Raw genomic sequence first — 21,404 nt, 5'->3', positions numbered from 1 at the left:
TATATAAGAAGAAAAAGCAATTATATATGTTAAAGAAGTTATAAAAATTTATATGTGGATAATTAATGTTAATTGAAGGATAAATAAATATAAAATTATTACATATTTTACGTTATATAATAGGAGAATACATATATAAAGCTAAAAATATGGCTTCTCAAAGATTAATCAGATTGAGTTGAAAATTATATATTAAAAAAAAAATGAATTATAATTATCTACAATAAATAATTCTCAATTAAAATTATATACATTACGTTTAAATACTGTGTTAAAATTTTATTAAATTGTTTTACATTTCGTACATAGACTGTGATTTACTAACTTTCTTAAAATAGTATAAATGAATTTCCTATTTATTAAATATTTTGCTATTGTAAGTATTAATAATATGTTAAATTTTCTTCTTATACATATATTGCATTTATGATAAATTATATATCACCATAAATATTTATTTTATTCATTTATATATATATATATATGTATACGTTAATAAAAAAAAAAAAATATATTCATATTTGAATTATTAAATATCAGTTGATATATATTAATCAGTTCTGTTTATGTTGTTTCATTATTTAAAAAGTACATAATATATGTTATAATAATATTAAAGTATTTTTATTGAATAAAAGAATGTAGGATACAGTGTTAAGAAGTATATATAAAAATTTAATTCACATAACATTTTTTAGTAAAATTCGATATTAAATATGTTGATAATATTTATATTTAGTAAATTTTGTATTTTGGCTAAATTGTAAATAGACAGAATATTTATATATGAATAATGAATTTTTACTTTTTAAAAACAATAAAACTGATTTAAAGGAATATTTTTTTTTTTTCTGTTTTCTAGTTACATATTTAATTATTTAAAATACATTTAATTTTATAGTTCTGTGATATATTTATTTGCTGCATATGGTTAATTCCCCAATACCACAAATTGAATCCACATTTTCGTTGTGGTTAGCTCTTAAATTACTTGATTATTATATAATGAATAATTAATTTCGATAAAACATAGCTTTAAAGAGTTCTCTTACTCGTATGCTTTATATATAATATATTATTTTCTAGGTTTATGTACTAGAAGTAAATTATATCGTTTGGAGTATTAATAATATTTTACTTCATTTTTTACTGTTAATATCATGTTATAAGAATTTTATCTAATGTTAATTAATAAGAAAGTTGAGAGAAATTATATTAAATATTTTTATAAAATTTTACATAATAAAATTATTTATTTATAAAAGTAACTTAAAGATATTTTTAATTTTTTTTAGTATAACAAATTATATTAAACAAAAAAATATAACATAAAAATAAAAGGAAAAAATTTAGTAACGTCTGCAAAGCATTAAAAATAGTTTATTCGAAAAATAAAAATAAAATATGAAATTTTAAAATGAAGTGGACTTCTTCATTCTTAAATATTTTATTACTTTTAATAGTATAATTCCAAGAAATAATAATATTTTAAAATGAATAAATAATTCAATATTTCTTTTATAGACCTCTACAAAAAATAAAAATATTGAATATATATATTTATAATTATTTAATTATATATATTGAAGCTATATAACTTTTTATAACTCTTTTTTAGAATTAATTTAACATAAATAATTAAATTTTTTAAATGCATAAAAATATTTTTATCTTACATTTTATGTAAGATATGTAGATATAGGAAAGAGCTTATTTTTGATGTGGAGTATACAGATGTTCACGGAAAACATATCCACATGTATATATATATATATAAGAATGTAAAATAAGGAATATAATGAATTATTATCAATTATGTATGTTTATTGTATTTATGAATTATGAAATTACGTATTATGTGTATATTATAATCATATTTTTTATTAATAAAAAAATAACTATGTTATCTTTTCTAAATTACATATTTGTTTAATGACGGGTTCACTAAACTTTAAATAATAATATATATACATAAAAGTTACATTAAACACGAAATGTATCATTATGTAATAATATGAGAGTAAAGTAAAATATCAAAGAATGTAAAAATTGTTTTTTGTATATGGTGGACTAAAAATCCTATTATTACTGAACAAACTAAGAATTAATTGCTCTTATAACGAAACGTAATATTATATTGTTATGATTTTTAAAAAGTTTATTAGATAATATAGTTTTAAACAAATTAAAAATTAAAAAAAAGAAAGGAAAAAATATTAACAAATAATATATTATGTATATATTTAAATGAGTTCTTATGTAGGTACTAATCTGAAATTTAAAATTATTATTTTTTGAACCCAGTTTTCAATATAATATATTGTATTAACATAATATATATATAAAAAAAAAATATATATATTAAAAATATAAGTTATATATTAAATATATCTAATTATTTTTTTGAAAGAACTTATATATTAAGGAATAAATGAAAAAAAATTTCTTAAAATTTCATGACTTTATATGTTAGTGCTTAATATATAAAAATTAATATTTGTTATTTATATATTAATATAAACAAATTCTTATTGAATGAATTATTAATATAAATTTCTTATAGAGATTCGTATAAAAATAAAAAGATTTCTATATAATTTGTATAATTTTTATATAACTGTAATTCATTCTTGTTGTTTAGTACAAACTTTTCTTTTTTATATTATTAATTACTGTAAATTCCTAATTTTATATTTTCCCTTTCAGTATCATATAATTTTAAAAATTTTTATCATCTACTTCATCTGAATTCAAATGAATATCTTTTGAATATATTTGTATTCGTTTTTATCTATTTCTAAGACATACTATTTTACTTATTGTTAAGATTTGCTTATTTCATTCTCAATATTTATAGCATTTAAATATGCATCATCTTCTCTTATCCAATCTTCTAGTTCCTGTGAATAACGGTCTTCGTCTTTATAACTGTGAATTTTTTTATTTCCTGTATACATTAAAATATTTTCTTTAGCTTCAGCTATATTTTCTGTAATTTTTGATTTCCTATCCGAATCATATTTTTTAATACATTCATTTATAGAAATATCAAACATTGATTCATTATTCTCTATAAAATCCTCTTTGTTGCATTCTTCTAATATCGTCATAAGTACGAGTATACACAGTTTTGACAACAATTTTTTTTTTATATATTTATATATTTCTTCATAATTTTCCTTGTGTTCTAATTCTTGTATATTTATTAGTGATATATCATTTTTAGTGTCTTCATTTTCATATTCTTCTAAAATATGCCGAAATTCTTGTGTGAATTCGTTACACCATTCCTGTTCCAAGTATCGCTCTATAATGATACGCTTTTCTGATATCCAAAGTTTCCATATATTCTTTTTTGTTTCTAAAAATGGAACTTTTTGAATTTCACCTGTATGGTTCTTTTTTAATTCTCCAGATTTTTTTATATAAACTTTTTTTCTTTTCCATTCATTTTTCAAATTGTTAAACCAATCTGTTTCTTTAAATTTTTCAGAAAGATTTCTATTATTTTCTATCCATTCATTCCATAGAATTTTTTTTTTTTGCATGCCATTGGTATTTTTAGTATTTTCTATTAATATCTCGTCATTTGTTAAATTAGAATAGTTTCCATTTTTATCTTCTGTGAACTCTTTTAGGCATATTTCCAAATATTCTCCTCCTTTTAATTTCATTTCTTCATTTTTGCATTCTTCGAGAACCTCCATATGCACTTCTATAATAGTTTTGGACATTCTCTTTTTTCGGATGGATGCATTTACATTCTGCATAATGTTAAGGTCTTTTATCATTATTTTTTTAATAATTTCTTCGTCATTACGTTTTGGATTTTCTAATTTATCATGTGTTAAAAAGTGTCTTTTTTTCCAAGAACGTGATGGTACTAGCAATTTCAGAAATTTTACTTCTTTTCTTAACTTTTTTTTTTTTTTTAAATGTCCTGTTAAAGGATACTATAATATAAGAAAAAAGGATTTATAAAATAAATTTTTACAGTAATTTAATGTTTATCTTATTTTTAATACTTAAGTTTTATTATACCTTAGAAAAAAGAAAAAGTACAATAATAATGAAGAAGCTCAATGAAATATATAACATGTATGTATTATGAGAGTTTCCTGTTTGTCCTATAATACCTTTTTAAATACATATATTATTTAGTGTAGTTATTTCAAATTTAGAAACGTATGTAGGATTAGGAGTACCTGGCATTTGGATGGGTATATATTTAGCAGAACTTGAGGCAGATGGTGATTCATTATGAGATAACTGTGTAGTTACAAGTTGTGTAGGAACTCCCGAGATTCCACTGGTTTGAGGAATTTTTATAGATTTATGTGCTGCTATGGAATTAGAAGTATCAGAATTTACAGAAAATTCTAACGTTATTTCTTTTGTAGTGTGTGCTTCTAAGGATGAATTTATTGCACTGGGGTGATCTGGAGACACAGATTCGGATTGGTGGGAATTTAATTGTACTTCCGGTAGAGGTAATGATTCTGGTTTAGATGAAGCAACCTGTTGATGTGGAGATGCAATTTGAGATAAAGCATCCTGTTGAGATGGGGGTTCTAGATTGGGTGAAATTTCTTCATTTGGTGATAATTCTTTTGGAGACGGATCAGTAATTGGGGGAAAAGTAGAATCTTGAATTGTGCTTCCTCCATGCCTTTCTTGTGAACTTTCTTGCATTTCTGCAGTTTTGGTTTTTTTACTCATTTGTATATCTGATTCTATGCATTTAGGTATTTTTCTAAATGTATGTTGTTTCACTAAGTTACATACGGATCTTGGAAATGTGTTTCTTTTCTGTCTACATTTGGTTTTATATTCATTGAAGGTTTTGTCTTTCTCAAAATGGCTCTTCCTGTTCTCAAACCATTCTTTATATTTGTTGCATTTAGCTATACATTTTAGATCACTTTTACAATTATAGTTATTAGTATTTTGTTTTCCGTAAAATTTTAGTTCTTGGAGATAAGTATTATTTATTTCAAAGAAATCTTCTGCGTTGTATGATAATTGTAAAAGCTCTTTTTCATTTTTATCAAAAATTATAGGACATTGGCCGTATTTAGTTTTCTTATTAAAGAGATTTCTTAACCATACCCTAAGAACTAGTTCCCATTTTTCTTGAGAAATATCATTTGGACGTACATATTCATGATTAACTAGATAGTTAGCCAAGCTTAAGCAAATACTTCTAAATTCTTCTTTATTTTTCGCGCTTTCTAAGGAACTGGTTTTATTTTTAACATAATTTCTTGTTATTTTATATTCTCTTCTTGTAAGATAAAGAAGCAAATTAGATCCTTGTACAGCTAATTCTGACCTGGATTCAAATGAATTAATAGTAATAAAATAAGAATTATTTTTTATGTTAACTACATTATAACATTTTTTATCATATATATAAATAGCACATATATATATATAAGATTGTTAAAATAAAATAAATATTATTCCATGGGAGCTTGACCTACCATAATGACATTATATGATTACTCTAGATTGTTTTTAAAAAAAAATCTGAAAAAAAATACAGATTTATATCTTTTTATTTATCAGTATATTAATTTTGAGTTAATAAGTATTAAACGAAATTATAAACTTTTAACAACATATGAATTCATATAAGAACTATAAAGTAATTGATTATATCAATATATATTATATATTCTTATCTTATTTTACAATAAATAAATATATAACAACTGAAGATATATCTTAACAATAATTTGATATTATATCTCATTTAAGTATAAATTCTTATATAAAATTCATATTCCCTATTGAAAGTAAAACTCAAATAACTAAGAATAAAATATTACGTTTAAGTAACAATTATAAGTAATATAAATATTTTCTTGTAAAATTATTATTTATATCTGTATTGAGTCTTTTTATTAATTAATACAATTACATATATATATATAGGTTATTATATGTATTAATGTATATAATCATTTTTATACTTTTGTTATTCCGAAAATAAATAATATATAGGCAAAATAAATATTAATACTTATAGAATATTTCCTTTTTGTTGTATTATTTTTCTATTTATAATTGATATAAATAATTGTTATATTAATTATATTAGCACTTTTTTATATTTACTATATTGTATCTGGAAATGAAAATTAATTATATATAAATTATGCTAAATTATTGCTGCAGTTGTCTATAGTACTTACCTTGAAATGTACTTATATCCATTAAAAAAATATATTTATATATTACTTAAAAAATAATGATTTACGGTATATATTATTTCATATAATACTTTTTGAACATCATATCTATTTATATATGCATGTTTTTCTGTAAATATTTATTATAACATTTGTATATGATTGATTTGATATGGATAATATTTTCACTAATAATATATATATTTAGATATATTAACCAATAAAAATATTTTTATACACTTAATAAATATATGAAAAATTATTATAATATACTTATAACAAAATCATTTATACTATATGTCTAAAAAGATTCGGAATGTATTATAAATTTTTATTAAAATATAGTTATATTATAATTCGATGTATATATAGAATAATATATTAGATTTAATAAAATGAAATAAACTGTAGAAACTTTTTAATTATGTTTTCTTAATTATTTATAGATATATAAGAATTAATAACTTAAAAAGTTTTCATTAATTTTTTGGTTTATATTGAATTTGAAAACTTTATGGGAACCTCTTTTTAGTATGACTAATAAATATATATTAAGTATGCAGTATAAGGTAACTCATGTATTAATTTGTAATATTTTTGAAGACATGAATTTAAATATGAAATTACATGACAGTTATGAAGCATATGCAATAATATAAATAATTATGTTATAGTTTATATGCATTGTTTCTAACTTTAAATATTCATTTGAAAGAATTTTATAACTAATTGCTAAAGGCGAAAAAATTATATGTAAATATTAATTGTTAAGTAATTTTTGTAAATTGCTACTTCATATAAACTTTTATTTCAACATGACTATGTTCAATTAATTTATTATATTAAGGAATTATTACTTAAATTTTTTTTTAAATTTTGAGTTAATATTTTTACAATTTTTTTTTTTTTTTTTAATTTTTCTATATGTTTATCTCTTACATTCTATTGAATTTTATTTCTTTTTAATTTATTGCTTAATAAGGATTATTATGGAATATATATAACAATAGTTAATAATTCTTTATGCCATTTTATATCTAAATTGTTGTATTTGAATATATAATTTAAAAGTATGGCAAACATAATATGTGATAAATGTATAATAGTGGATGAATTTGTAAAAACATGAAAAAATATAGGATTTTGTGAAATATCTGAAAACATGTTGAATAAAATGAATAATAGTTGTTTTCATATGCTTATATAGTAATATCTTTCTTTTTTTTCCATGTTTTTTCTTTTTACCGTTTTATAAATTTATGAAAATATTTTTCTTTGGTCATGTATTTTTCTTTTTAATATTTCATCAAATTTATCGTATTGTGTTATAGAGTATTCGTCTTATTTTTTTTGAAGTAAAGAAAAATCGATGAGTATTTGTATGAATTTTTGAATGTTTATTTATTTTATTATAATTATTTTATTTATTTATTTAGAAAAAAAAAATATTTAACGTTAAATTATATGTATCACATATAAAATTTTTTCATATTAAATACAGTAATAAAATGTCAATATATATATGAAATAGAACAACAAAGAACAGAAATATAAGTAAAAAAAATCGTGTTTTACCATATTTAGTTATGATTAATAACATATTATAATTTTTTAATATTTAATATGTACAGATGTACAATATAAAAACTGTGGTGTATATTATTATAAAAAATGACTAATATATTTGAATTTATAGTTCATATTATTTCATATTATAGTTTAAATTATCATTATATTATATAAGCGGAAAAAGCAATAAATTATAACATATCTGAAAAATAAAATAAAAACTTTTACTTTGGTGATTAGTACATTTTAAATCTACGAATATTATTTTATTTCTATACATAAACATATATTGGAAAGATTATATAAGGAACTTATCTTTATAAATCTTTTTTCTCGTAATTCTACAAATTATGTTTATCGACAATGTTTCATTATGGAATATATCATATTACTGTTAAGTTTTAATTAATGTTATTTATCCTTATTTGATATTGTATTATCATTCAATGTACAATTTATTTAACACCCAATTCAATAAACTTAACTGTGATTCAATATTTGAATAGAAAAATTTATCATATATCTGAAAATTTAGCTATTTTAATGTAAAAATAAATATATATGGATTAATCCTACATTAATATATATATCATCTTAATTATTAGGAATTTTTCGTTGATTTAATGGAACTTTTTTTATTATACATAGATATAAAGTTATGCATATTTATTTATTGAATTGTCCTCTTATATATATATTAAATGGATCAATATCTGATAATAAATACTATATATTCTAGCTATGTTAATATTGTGCGGTTATATTTTTATTTGTTATGTATTAATATAAATATACTTTTACGTTTACTCTATCTCTACTACACAATATATAAATTTCAATAGAATAATAATCAATTAATTTCATTTTATCGTTTTTTATAATCTTAAAATTATTTATTAGTTTTTTATTATGTGAACTCAGTATAGTTCACTTTGATACATATTCATTTGCATAATATTGCTTTTGTAATATTATCATAGAAAAAATTTATTCTAACATTTTTTTTTTTCAATTTTTTAAAAATACTCTACAATTAACTTGTTCAAGAGTGTGTTTTATATGAAATTATATACTTATTAATTGCAAATTAATAAATTGGAATTTGATGCATTATTATTTGATAATTAATACCTACGGTCACTGAAATATGTGTGATCATTTTCAGAACAACTTATCGGTATTCGTTCATTTTTTTCTTTACGGTATTTCAAAATATTTTATTTTTTTATTATTGAATACAACGAAAAAATACAAATTAAGTAATATACTTATAAAAAAATTACATAATCGTAAATAAAATACTATTACAACAATAATCTATGTCATGTTAAATTGGAGATATGTAGAAAAGTATTCACATTTTTGAATGGAATTATTTATAATGTTATACAAAAGGAAAATCAAGTAAATTATTGTAATAAGTGTTAATGAAATTATTGGGCATGATGGGATAAATTAGCATTAACTAACATTCTAAAGTGTTTCTCCTAGTGATAGTGAGCATTTAAGTATGTATTTTTTAGTAACTCATTTTTACTAAGATGTAGTAGCTTTATGTATATAATTAACACATTTTAAGAACGGTTTACTTTTGCATTATGCCATATGACTTTTATGAGTACATTATGCATTTTTAATTATCTACTACTGTATATAAAATTTATTGTCATTTTGTGTAACGTATCTCTTTGTATGACCGTTACATAATTAGTTTCACTTTTCGGCATAGATGAGAAGACAATATATATATTAATAAAATCATGAGGACTTTTTACAAATAGTAAAACATATAATTTATATGTTAAATTATAAGGGAGTAAAAAGACAAACAGTTTTTCTTTATAGAAAAGAGAATTAAAGTGTTCGTTAAGTAAATTATATATGAAACCATGTAAACAAAATATTACTTTCAGTATAAATTCAAAATTTATATAAATAAATTATTTTTACAGATAAAGTGCTATATAGATATATAAATATTAAAATAATATTTTAAAAATTTAAATTTAATATTATTTTATATTTAAACTATTTTATTACTATATAATAATAATATTTTTATAAAGCTTAATTAAAATATAATGCAAAAAGCGAGTAATCATTACATATATATATAAGAATATAATTATCTAATTTTACGTAAAATTATTAAGAAGAAAAATTAAGCATTTTACTAGTTAATTAAAATATTTGCTTATAATTTACTATTATAGAAATGACAAATAATTTAGACAAATAAATAACTATTTTTGTTTAAAACAGAAAGCTTAATAATATGTTTACAAACAATGAATGATGTTAAAACAAAAAAAATTCATTTAAAGGAGAATTACTTTCAATATTTTATTATATAGTGCACTTATTTTTCACAATTTATTATATAATATATATATATATGTATTACTATAAAATTTTAAATGGGTTAATATTTATTATATATAGAAATATTTACTGAGAGTAAAAAAATGGCATGTACAAAATGTATGAAAGACTAAATGTAACTATATAAGTTATTTTATAAATATCAGGTTAACATCTATATTAACTTAAATTGATGTATATAAAATGATGTTAACTTTTTTACAACTTTATTTTTTTGAATTTTTTAATATTTTCCTTAGAATAGTAATATTTAAAAAAAAAAAAAAAATTGAATTTCATATTCGATGATTATATTAATTTAGTAATTACGTAATATTTTTGTAATTTATCATTATCTTTCTCTTATGATATATAAGAACATAAATATGTTAGAAGACTGCAATTTTTCTGTTAAAGATATTTTTATCAGAAATTTATGTTATGTTCAATTAGTCGCATTTATAAAACACATTAATAATATAAAAAATATTTTAATTGAGGAAAGAAGGAATAATATATTTGTTCAAAAATTACCAGTAGTAAAATTACGAAATTATATATTTTGCAAAATTATTTTGTTATTCTTTCTTATGTACTACGTACACATGATACAACGTATATAATGTTCATATTATAAATATATTTCATTTGAAATATCTACAAAATGATGCTATTGTATGCAATATTTTTATAACAATTTCACTTTGAATATTTTTTTCTTTTATTTCTGATTTTTTTTCTGATTTTTTTTCTAATTTTATTAATATCTTTTCTAAAAGTATATAAGTTATTTAAAAAAATATATAAACAATATGGATTTATTTCAAAATTTGTCATATAGAAGTAATGCTATAAATAAAACTTAATTAAAAATTATAATTTTCAGTTGTTATGACATAAATATAAGAACTCAATGTTTTTTTATTTTCCTTTAAAAATTATATTTTTTAGTACGTTAAATAATATCCTATAATTCTGATTTTTTAAGTATATAATAAATCATAAAGAATAAGAGTTTTATAAATAGTATAAAACAAAATTTCTAAAAATGATTCTTTTTTAGTTTATTAGTACCATTATTAAATTGATAGGATAATTAACATTTTTTAACAATAATAATCATTTGCTCCGAAATACAATTTTTAGCATAAAATAATTATTAATTAGAAAACAATAAAATTATCAATTATTTCCTTATTATAAGGAACATTATATTATCTATGTTCTGTATTTTATATAATTTATTAATATAAATTGTTTCAAATATTAGGAGATAATATATTTTTTTTTTTTATTGTGAAATGGATTAATATAATAATTATATAATTAATGTATCATATGAAATTATTTAATAATATATTTTAGATATTTATAAGTGAATTCAAATAATATTATTTTAATTAATGATTGGTTTTTATAAATAGCATTAAGGATAAAAATTAATAAAAAATTTAAGAGTTCATTTATATTTTCAATGCTATAAAATACATTGTAGTTATATACATATTATTAATTTTTTATGAAGAAAGAGAAGAAAATATAGTATCCTTAGTAAACGAATAATAAATAATTATTAATTCGTTCTCAACAGGTTATATTACACTATTAAAAATCTGTATTATGAAAAAGTAAATTAAGTTATTCTTTTTTATTAAAATTGCGGCGTTTATCCTTTTAGGATTGATATGTTATTTTAATAATGATGAGGTATGATAATAATAATTAAAAATACTAGAATTGTTTATTTTTTATTATTTTTTTTTTTTATTAATGCTTATTGATAGCATTTATTTTTTTTTAAACTTAAATATGTGTTTTTTTAGGTTAACTTTTATAATAATTTGGATAAGAAGCACAATGTTTATAGAATATTAGATACTACAATTTATCGATTAATAGCAGAATTTAGAAGAGTTAAGCGTTAAAATTTTGGAAAATACTAAATATAAGATATATCTAATAATATAATGGGAACAAAGGAAAAATTAAACGATCTTGTAAAAGTTCATTTGAATATAGAGGACGTCATGAACAATCTAGAGACCCTAAGTCTCCTGCGTACACCTGGGGAAAAACATATTTTGATAAAGTTATAATAAAGAAAATAAATTATGAAAAGAAAGTTAGAGAAGCTGAAAATATTGATTCAAAATTTATAAATAAATCTATATATATATAATTTGATTCATTTTTTGCTTCATTTATCTGGAATATATTACTTGGATTATTATATGCTACGTTATTTGCTATTCTTTTTATTAGAGGGGGAGATTTTCTGCTAAGTATTGGTTTTTAATATTTTCACCATTATGTATATTATGGATTACAGTATTAGTAGGTCTTTTTTTTTTTTATCCCCAGAAAGACTAAAAAATATGAAAAGTTAATGCAAATAAAAAGCGATTTACATAATAGGGCGTATCCTGCTTTACGTAAGGTAGTTTTTTATAAGGATTAAATTCTATAATTTTTTAATTGATATACACAAATAACAAACATATATGGAGTTTCATAGATATAATATATAGATCTGTAGGTGATGAAGTTTTTTGATCTGCAACAGCAGAAAGTTACACTTTTAATTTTTTTGTAAATTAGAATCCTATAATGTTATTCATATTTTATTTTAAAATATATTTTCAGTTTAACACAATATCGTTATATATATATATATATATATATTTCTGTATAAAACAAGAATTTTTTGAAAAATATATGTAACTTGATACAAATATATTAAAGCACATTTTATATTTTATTTTTGATGTGTGTGCCAATTTATATTTGTAATTGAGGGAAAAATAGTCTAGATAATTTTTTATTATATTTTAGTCTTAAATTACTATTCTCTGAAGTAATTAGAAAAAGTATTATTAGTTTTTTTAATTAAGAATAAACGTGTCTTGTTTTCCGTATGAAGAATCAAAGTGAATTAATGTAATTACATAGTATATATGTATATATATATACGTATTTTTTTTTTTTTTGTTATATAAATAAAAAATAATTTATGCTTTGAATCAACCTTATCACAATACATTTTTTTTTTTACATAAGTGATATATTTATTCTGTAAGATATAAGGATTAAATTAAAAATAAGAAAACCAATAAAACTTAATGAATTACATTATATATGTAATTTCATATAATATATATGATAATTAATTTAATTTTGTTTTTTTCATTTTTTTATTATTATAAAATAATTTTTTTAAAGATTAATAAATTTTTTTTGTAAGGCACTAACAGTTATTCATCTTTTATGATTTTTTAAATAGTAGAGGATTAATAATAAGCATCCGTTGTGTTCATTTTAATAATTTTATTCTGATATATTTTTTTGTTTAACTATAAATATTATTATATTTATGCATTATATTACTGTAAAATTTATGATTAATAGTAGGTTCTACTATAAATTGTAAAATATAATATTAGACTTATTTTTTTTAATTGTTTTTGATAGAGTCCTCTTACTAATATTTATATATAAGAAAAGTAATAAGAACTTAGTGAATAAAATTGGTTATTTTATTTATGTTTGTTCTTTAATTTTTTTTGTATATTTATTGAATTATGCGTTTTATATAAAACGGATTAATTAATTTAACTTATTTGTTTATTTTATTTTATTTTTATTAGTCTTATATAAGTTAAATGTTTGTATAATTATATACTGTATAAATGCGTTAAGTGGTTTTTGAACGTAGTTGATTAATAAAACAAAAATTAATATTAATGTAGTACTATCGTAAAATAAGAAAAATATTATTGTAAAAAAACATTAGATGAATAAAGAAATTTCACGCATTTTCGTGTTTAATCAATGCATATATATTTGTGGTGATATATTTTTATGATTCTATTAGTAGTATTAGAATAGTTGAAAAAAAGTAATTGAATTATAGTAAATACCAATGTAAAGTGGTTAATTAATTTAACAATAGGAAAATAAAATTTTGTGTGAAAATATATGTAATATTCTATCATTTATTTTAAAACAATATACTTGGAAAAAAAAATTATATAGGTTATAACTATATAACATTAATAACATTATTTATTGGAAGAAGCATGATAAATCATTATAGAACACATATTCAGGAAAAGTGAGTATAATACATGATATTATATCTAAAAGAAATTAAAAAATGTTAATATGTATATTTAATAATACTATAAATTTATGTTTTATACATTTAATCCAGAACAAATTAAATATTTCAATGTTTACAGTCCAGATTATTTCTATGAAATATTAAGTATTTATCTGTGTTATTTAATTTTTAATAGAAATTGTTAGTTCAGAATTATTAATTTTGGGTATTACTAGGTTATTTTAATGAATAACAGGATATGTATACTTATCATTTAGTTATTGTTCACATAATCTTGATTAAATAATATTTTATAAATATATATTTAAATATATATGATAAATTATATTGACGACAAAAATGGATTATTGTTTTTATTCTTGACATTATTAAACAAATAAATCATTAAATATTTTTATAAAAATAATAGAGAAAAAGGAAAAAATTTTAAGAAAATCCATATGACATAGAATTCTTGAGAAGGTAAAAAAATTAATTTATTAATTTCAATGTATTGAATAGATTTTATATATTTTTGTAATTTATTTTTTAATATACATAATAGAAGTTTCTACTTTCACTAATTTTTATGTAAAAAATTTTGTTTAATTATTTAAAATATATGTGTTTCAAATCATAAAACAATATAAAAAATACCAAAATTATACCCTTATAAATATAGCAATATCTACGTATTATATAATAGAATGAATTATAGTTAAGACAGATTTTCAAATTGATTTAGTGTTTAAAGAAATATATTTATCTGTAAAAACTATTTTTATTGTTTCTTTTAAATATATTAATTTTTTTCTTTTAATTTTTTTTTTTTCAAATAAACTTAATATAACTTTTTTTTGATCAGTAACAATATTTGTTTGAATAAAATAAGATATTTCTTTTTATAAATCCTATTGTAAAGATGTATAGAGTAAAATTTATAAGATATGTAATAATTTTCTCATTATATAAAATATTTACGAAATTGAAAATATTAATTTTTTATATTTTCTCTTAAAAATATGACTTTAATAGTAAGTATTAAAAAAGAATTACACGAATTTTTTATAAATTATTTCATAATAAAAATTAGTAAATAATCTATATTCCTAAATATTTTTTATCATCCTTTTATATATCTTATATATATATATTCTTTTTGTTACTTTTATTTGTAAAAATATATTGCTATAAATATACTTGATATTATTTAGCTGCAAAGAATACTTTTATGCTAAATATCTTTTTACTCCATTTTTTTTAATATGTTAATATTTTTCTCCATGTACATTTATATGCATTTTTAAAAAGAACTATTATAGAAATTAAGAATCCTTTAATGTCCTATTAAATAATAACAGTTAGTACTCTTATTTAGAAATAATTTATAACTTTGTAAAAACATTATAAATATATATAAATCTCATCATTATAGTGTTTTAAAAAATATACGTAATTTCGCAGATTTCTATGTAACAATAAATTTTATTTTATTAGAACAGAATGGTTTATAAAAGAATATGTATGTTTTTTAGAGAAATACGAATGCTTACTTTATATAATCAAAAACATTTTACATAATTTCATATACTTTTTCTATTATTTTTACTATCACATTAATTAATGTTATTAAACTGACGAAGGAAACTCTCCATGAAAATAAATAAAATTAGAATCATTTCTGAGGAATAATGTAAAAGTTCATAAGGTAGTTATAAATCGTTGTAACTAAGTAATATCTAAGTATATGTAATATTTTTCTTACTTTAAATATACCTTTAATTAAATTTTATAAGGTTTACATAAATGTATACTATAAAGAAAATTTATAAATACATATTGTATATTTCTATTTTTACTTTTTATTACTGAAACATGTGAGCACACTAATGATCTAAATTGGGCAAGCTACTAACGGTTACAATTACAACTATGCTTTTTTTTTGTGATAATAATAATTTTATATTAATGTATTGTATATATGTAAAGGCGTAATTTAAAATAATGGAAACAAAAATAAATAAAAGTTTTTTTATAACTGAAAAAGTATAAATAATTATTTTTGACTGGTTATGTAAGTTTCTCCATAAAGGTGCTAAAAATAATATTAATAAAGCATTAAAAGTATTCTGAATACCCAAAATATAAGATAAGAATTATAAATATATTTATAATAATAATAATTCCTTTTTTAGTATAGTAAAAATAAATAAATACGAATTAATGATAAATGTGTAATTTACAAAAATGAATTTTATTTTCGTTAATTGATTCGTTATGATAGGATTGAAAAAATATATAATCGTATATCTATAAAGTATATAATTAAAAAAGTAATGAATAAAACATTTTTTTTTACAAGAAGTATATATATTAGTGTTTTTGATGATTATACTTAAATAGAAAATTTTCTTGTCTATAAATTTAAGAGCATGAGAAAATTATGTTTATTATTTTTTCTAGTTATCGGAGATGTGTACAGTGAAAAATACCATTGCTTAATAATTAAGCTATATATATATATAAGGGCCTGTGAGACCCAAAAAATGAAAATAATAAATGGAAATTTTGTATCATGTTAAAAAAAATTTATAAATAAAATATATAAATTATTTTTTTTTAAATTTTTAATTAATATTATATATTACATTATGATATTAAAATTGTTAATTTATGTATAAAACATATATATATATGTACTTATATATGAGGTAATTATACATAAATTTTCTTATATTGCAAAATGTTACGAATAAAAATTATTTTTGTAATAGAATCATTTATATTTTAAGTGGTACATTTTTAATCAGGAATTATAAGTATGTTTTATTTTCTTATACATATTCTTTTAAGGACAAAATTTAATACCATAATAGATAAATCTTTTTAACACTTTTTTCTCTGTGAATTTTACTTTATATATTTTGTTCATATACATATTGAAATTTATAAAATCTTATATATATATATATATTTATTTATTTAACTTCATTTAACGAACACATTTTTATAAAATATTTTTAATTATATTTTTAAAAATTCTTTAAAAATTGCTCGTCTCTATTTATATTTGGTAAGAAAGTACATAATATTTTTCATTGAATTATAGATATTTTAGTAACTCATATATACATTAAAAAACAATAATTTTTAAAAAGAGAAATTTACAGAACAATCTAAATTATATTTTGTCACAATTGACTAATATTATCCATCATATATTTGATGAACATTTTGTAAATAAAAGCCCTTATATATAGTCTACTTTTTCTTTTTTATTTATTTTGTGTATCCGAAATGGGTAGAGTGAGTATATATGACTTGCTAAGTTAATTACAATATATTTATATATCTCACTAATTAATTAAATAAGAAAATATTGCATATGATTATATTTGTTATATATATATAACTGCATTGTTCCATGAAATTTAAAACTATTTTTTTATTATATAAGAAAATCAATGAAATTAATATATATAATATCTTTATATTTTTATTGTTTACAGTACATTAATATCATCTAAAAGTACTAAATATTAATTATGAAAATTCTTCAATTAAGAATAATATTATGTTCTTAAAAAAGTATAATATTTGAAAAGTTAAAAAAAAGTAAATAATAAAATAAAATTATTAAGAATGGAACATATATAAAATGAAAATATTATTAACAAATTATAATTTATCTAGTAAATGAGTATTTAATAAATCTTTTAATAAGAAGGTAATGTCCTATTTTATATAGTATTAAGAACCAGCATTCATATAAATTACTATATTCTCTTCTCATATAAATATGGAAAGCATAAATAAATTATTGTTTCCTATTTAACAAAAAAATTGGATAACATGAATTATAATAAAATAAGTAATTATTTTAAAAGATTCTTTTAATATTATTATTATTTAGTTGCATTACAATACATGTATAATATTCGTAGAATTAAAAATTATAAGTTAAAAATTTTCTATAGAAAACTATTGTTTCATGTCGTGCACCTTATTACTTCGTGTTAAGTAAAATTTTTAAAGAATCATCCTCTTCTATTATTATAATTTTTTACGTTCATAATTTCATAGATAGTATTTTACTTAGTTTAATTTATTATATTATATCATATTATTTTATTTACCTATTTATTTTTTTTTCTTTTAGAAAGAACTTTTGTAGAATGTTCTTTTGTAGAATATTTGTTTAAAATTTATTGATATTAATAATATAAATGATGAACTATGCTTTTCTGGGAAATTTTATCTTTATACCCAAACAGAGGTTGTGTTAGTATCCATAATTTTTGAAGTAAAGTTCGGTCAAATTTTTTTGAAATATTTAAAAGAGAAAATAATAATGTGCAAAATGAATATTATTGTATGTATTTAACATTATTTTTCAAAGGTCAAAATATATTTAGACAACTTATAGCATTTGACTTATTAAAGAAAAACTGATTACAATTAATAAGTATGTAATGTAACTAATGATATATATATATATATATAACATCAAATTAATTTCATTCTTATTTAATATTCTATATTATGTGGAGTATTAAATAAAGAAGTGCATAGACCATAAAACTTTATAAGATAAATAAAATAAAAAATTACTACTGAAATAGCATGTCATAAGACGTACGAAAAATAACATAATATATTGATTCACGCTGATATGGGTACTTAAAAAATGTAAATGAAATCAGTTTAGTGTTTGCGGTATAAAAGAAGTAATTATATTCTATATTCATATGTCCGACGATGAATATAATTCAAATGAAAAAATTAAAATTCACAAATAAAAAAAATTTCTGTTAAGTAAAAATTATTACGAAATTAATTACTATATATAATTAAAAAAAATTTGTGTCAATTATGCTGATTGTATATACAAAATTATCATAATTAACATAAAAGACGCATGTTTACTGTTTCATTTAATGAATTCACTTGAAGGAGAGAAGTATAGGTATTAATAATATTATATCTTTAAAATTTTAAATATAAATTAAAACATATGTTATAAAATAAAAAAATATAGGATAAATTATAAACTCATTAAAACAAATAGTCTAAATATAAAACTTCGAAAAAATAAACAAAACAAAGATATATAAGAGATTTTATAATATATATATAAAAAAAAAATTAATAAAAAAAAAAGAAAAATTTGAATATTTCTATTTTCTTATAATAGTTAAACAAAACTAATAATTTAAAAAAACACCATAGTTATAAATGATACATTAACATTAGTAGAAATTAGAATAAAGTTAAAACATTTTTTTAGGATAAAAATTGAATACAAATAATATATTACACAATAATGGTGTTTTCAGCATATATATATTCTTAAATATACACAATTTTATGTATATTAAAATAAATGTATTTTATTTAACGTTTTCCAAGAATTTCTTTTAATTATGATCCTTATATATGTTTAAAAATTTTTTTATACATATTTAACTAGATATACTTATGGTTTATTAGTAGTTTTTACTATTTTAAATCCAAACTAAAATACTGATGGTGCCACAAATGAAAATTCTATAAATAAACCTTCTTTTTGTACAGTATTTTTTACGATAAATATTAAAAAAATGGAAAAGGCTAATAATATTGGAGAATCAGTCTTTAGAAAATTTTTAAAATATTTACCTAAAGATCTATCTTCGAATTGATCTGACGTTGAATATGCATTACCGAATACTTCATATACTGTATTTTCATATTTCTCATCCGACTTCTTTAACTGTTTACATATCAATGACAATACATATTTATCTTTTAAGTTATGTTTTTTCCTTCAAATTAGTTCTTTTAATTCTCCTTTATATTATTCAAGATAATTAACAAATGCTAATGAATCAATCGAATTTTCAAAATTATGTTGAAAATTCTCTTTTAAATGAATGTTTGTTTGTTGAAAATCTTTGTATGTTATAGCATCTAATTATGTGCTTACTACTATATATGATGTATGATTTAGGTTGATTTTCTTTTTGCATGACTTTCGAGTAGTTTAGTAAAAATTAGGTAAATCTATATATAATGTTTAAGAGAATATGAGAACTTACATATAAATATGATATTAGTTTTAAGGTAAAAATATAATATTACAAAAAATATATAAATATTATGAATTACAGCAATTGTTCTGCCTCATAGGAACAATGGCATATTCATATTAATAGGGTAAAGAAAAAGAGTTTATTTGTTTCTATCACTACGTAGAATTTATTTATGGATTCTAAATCATTTATGGTAGTTAAATTTTTAGCAATATAATTTTTTCGATAATATTCAATGGAGAATTTGTTTTACTTTTTGTTTAATACTTTCTATCACTTCAAAATTTAAGACTTTTTTGCTTTCTTTAATATAACCTTAATTATAAAATGTATTCAAAAATAAAAAGAAAAAAAAAGCATTAAATAAAAATGGTATAGTAATTTTTTTAAGTAAAATTTGTAATAATTAAAATAATACACTTAAAAATAATTTTTGAAACATTAAGATATATATAACATTATTACAACTAGACAAATTGTGATTAATTTATTTAATAAAATTTATTGATACTTATATTTCTGCTCATACCAGTAAACTTTCTTATTATTTTGGACATAAAAATTGATAAAATATATTAAAATTACAGGAAAAGTGTCGTGAAATCGGAGAATTAGAAAATATATCACTCATAATTCTTTTGTTACTTTTAAAATAAAGAAAAATATTTTAAAATCATGTAATGTATTATACAAAATTTTTTAAAATAATTTTGCTTATATATAATAATTAAAATAACAAAAAAAAATATATATATACATATACATATACATATGAAATAATAATGATAATATTCAAATTTGATTAATATGCATGTAAAATATGGAACTTATACGTAATTATATATTTTAAGCATAAGTACTCAATAAATCACCTTAGAACAATACATAGTATTTTTTGTTAAGGTTACATTTATTGTATTAAGATAAATTACTGTTATATTTTTTAAAAATAATTTAGAAGTATATAATTAACTAACGTGGTGTAGCATTGTCTAAATTTAATTTTAATTTAAAATTATCATTATTACAGTATATGGACATTAATCAAAAATTTCAATGTTAAAAATATACGAAATTATAGTAAAAATGCATATTCAAACAAGCACAAAA

At 18.7% G+C, this 21,404-nt stretch overlaps 1 protein-coding gene across 1 annotated transcript; it reads right to left on the bottom strand.

The window, feature by feature from the left end:
- Window positions 1-2,822: 2,822 nt before the first annotated feature.
- Window positions 2,823-5,494, bottom strand: PmUG01_04011500 (STP1 protein; the record flags this gene model as incomplete). The annotated part of the gene is made up of 3 exons (XM_029003108.1): window positions 2,823-3,940; window positions 4,206-5,332; window positions 5,484-5,494. The coding sequence occupies 3 exons, from the start codon at window positions 5,492-5,494 to the stop codon at window positions 2,823-2,825; spliced, it is 2,256 nt and encodes a 751-aa protein (XP_028859575.1).
- Window positions 5,495-21,404: the final 15,910 nt, after the last annotated feature.

The sequence above is a fragment of the Plasmodium malariae genome (assembly GCF_900090045.1).
Source record: "Plasmodium malariae genome assembly, chromosome: 4".
NCBI classification, from domain to species: Eukaryota; Apicomplexa; class Aconoidasida; order Haemosporida; family Plasmodiidae; genus Plasmodium; species Plasmodium malariae.
This window is presented reverse-complemented; position numbering and strand designations above follow the sequence as displayed.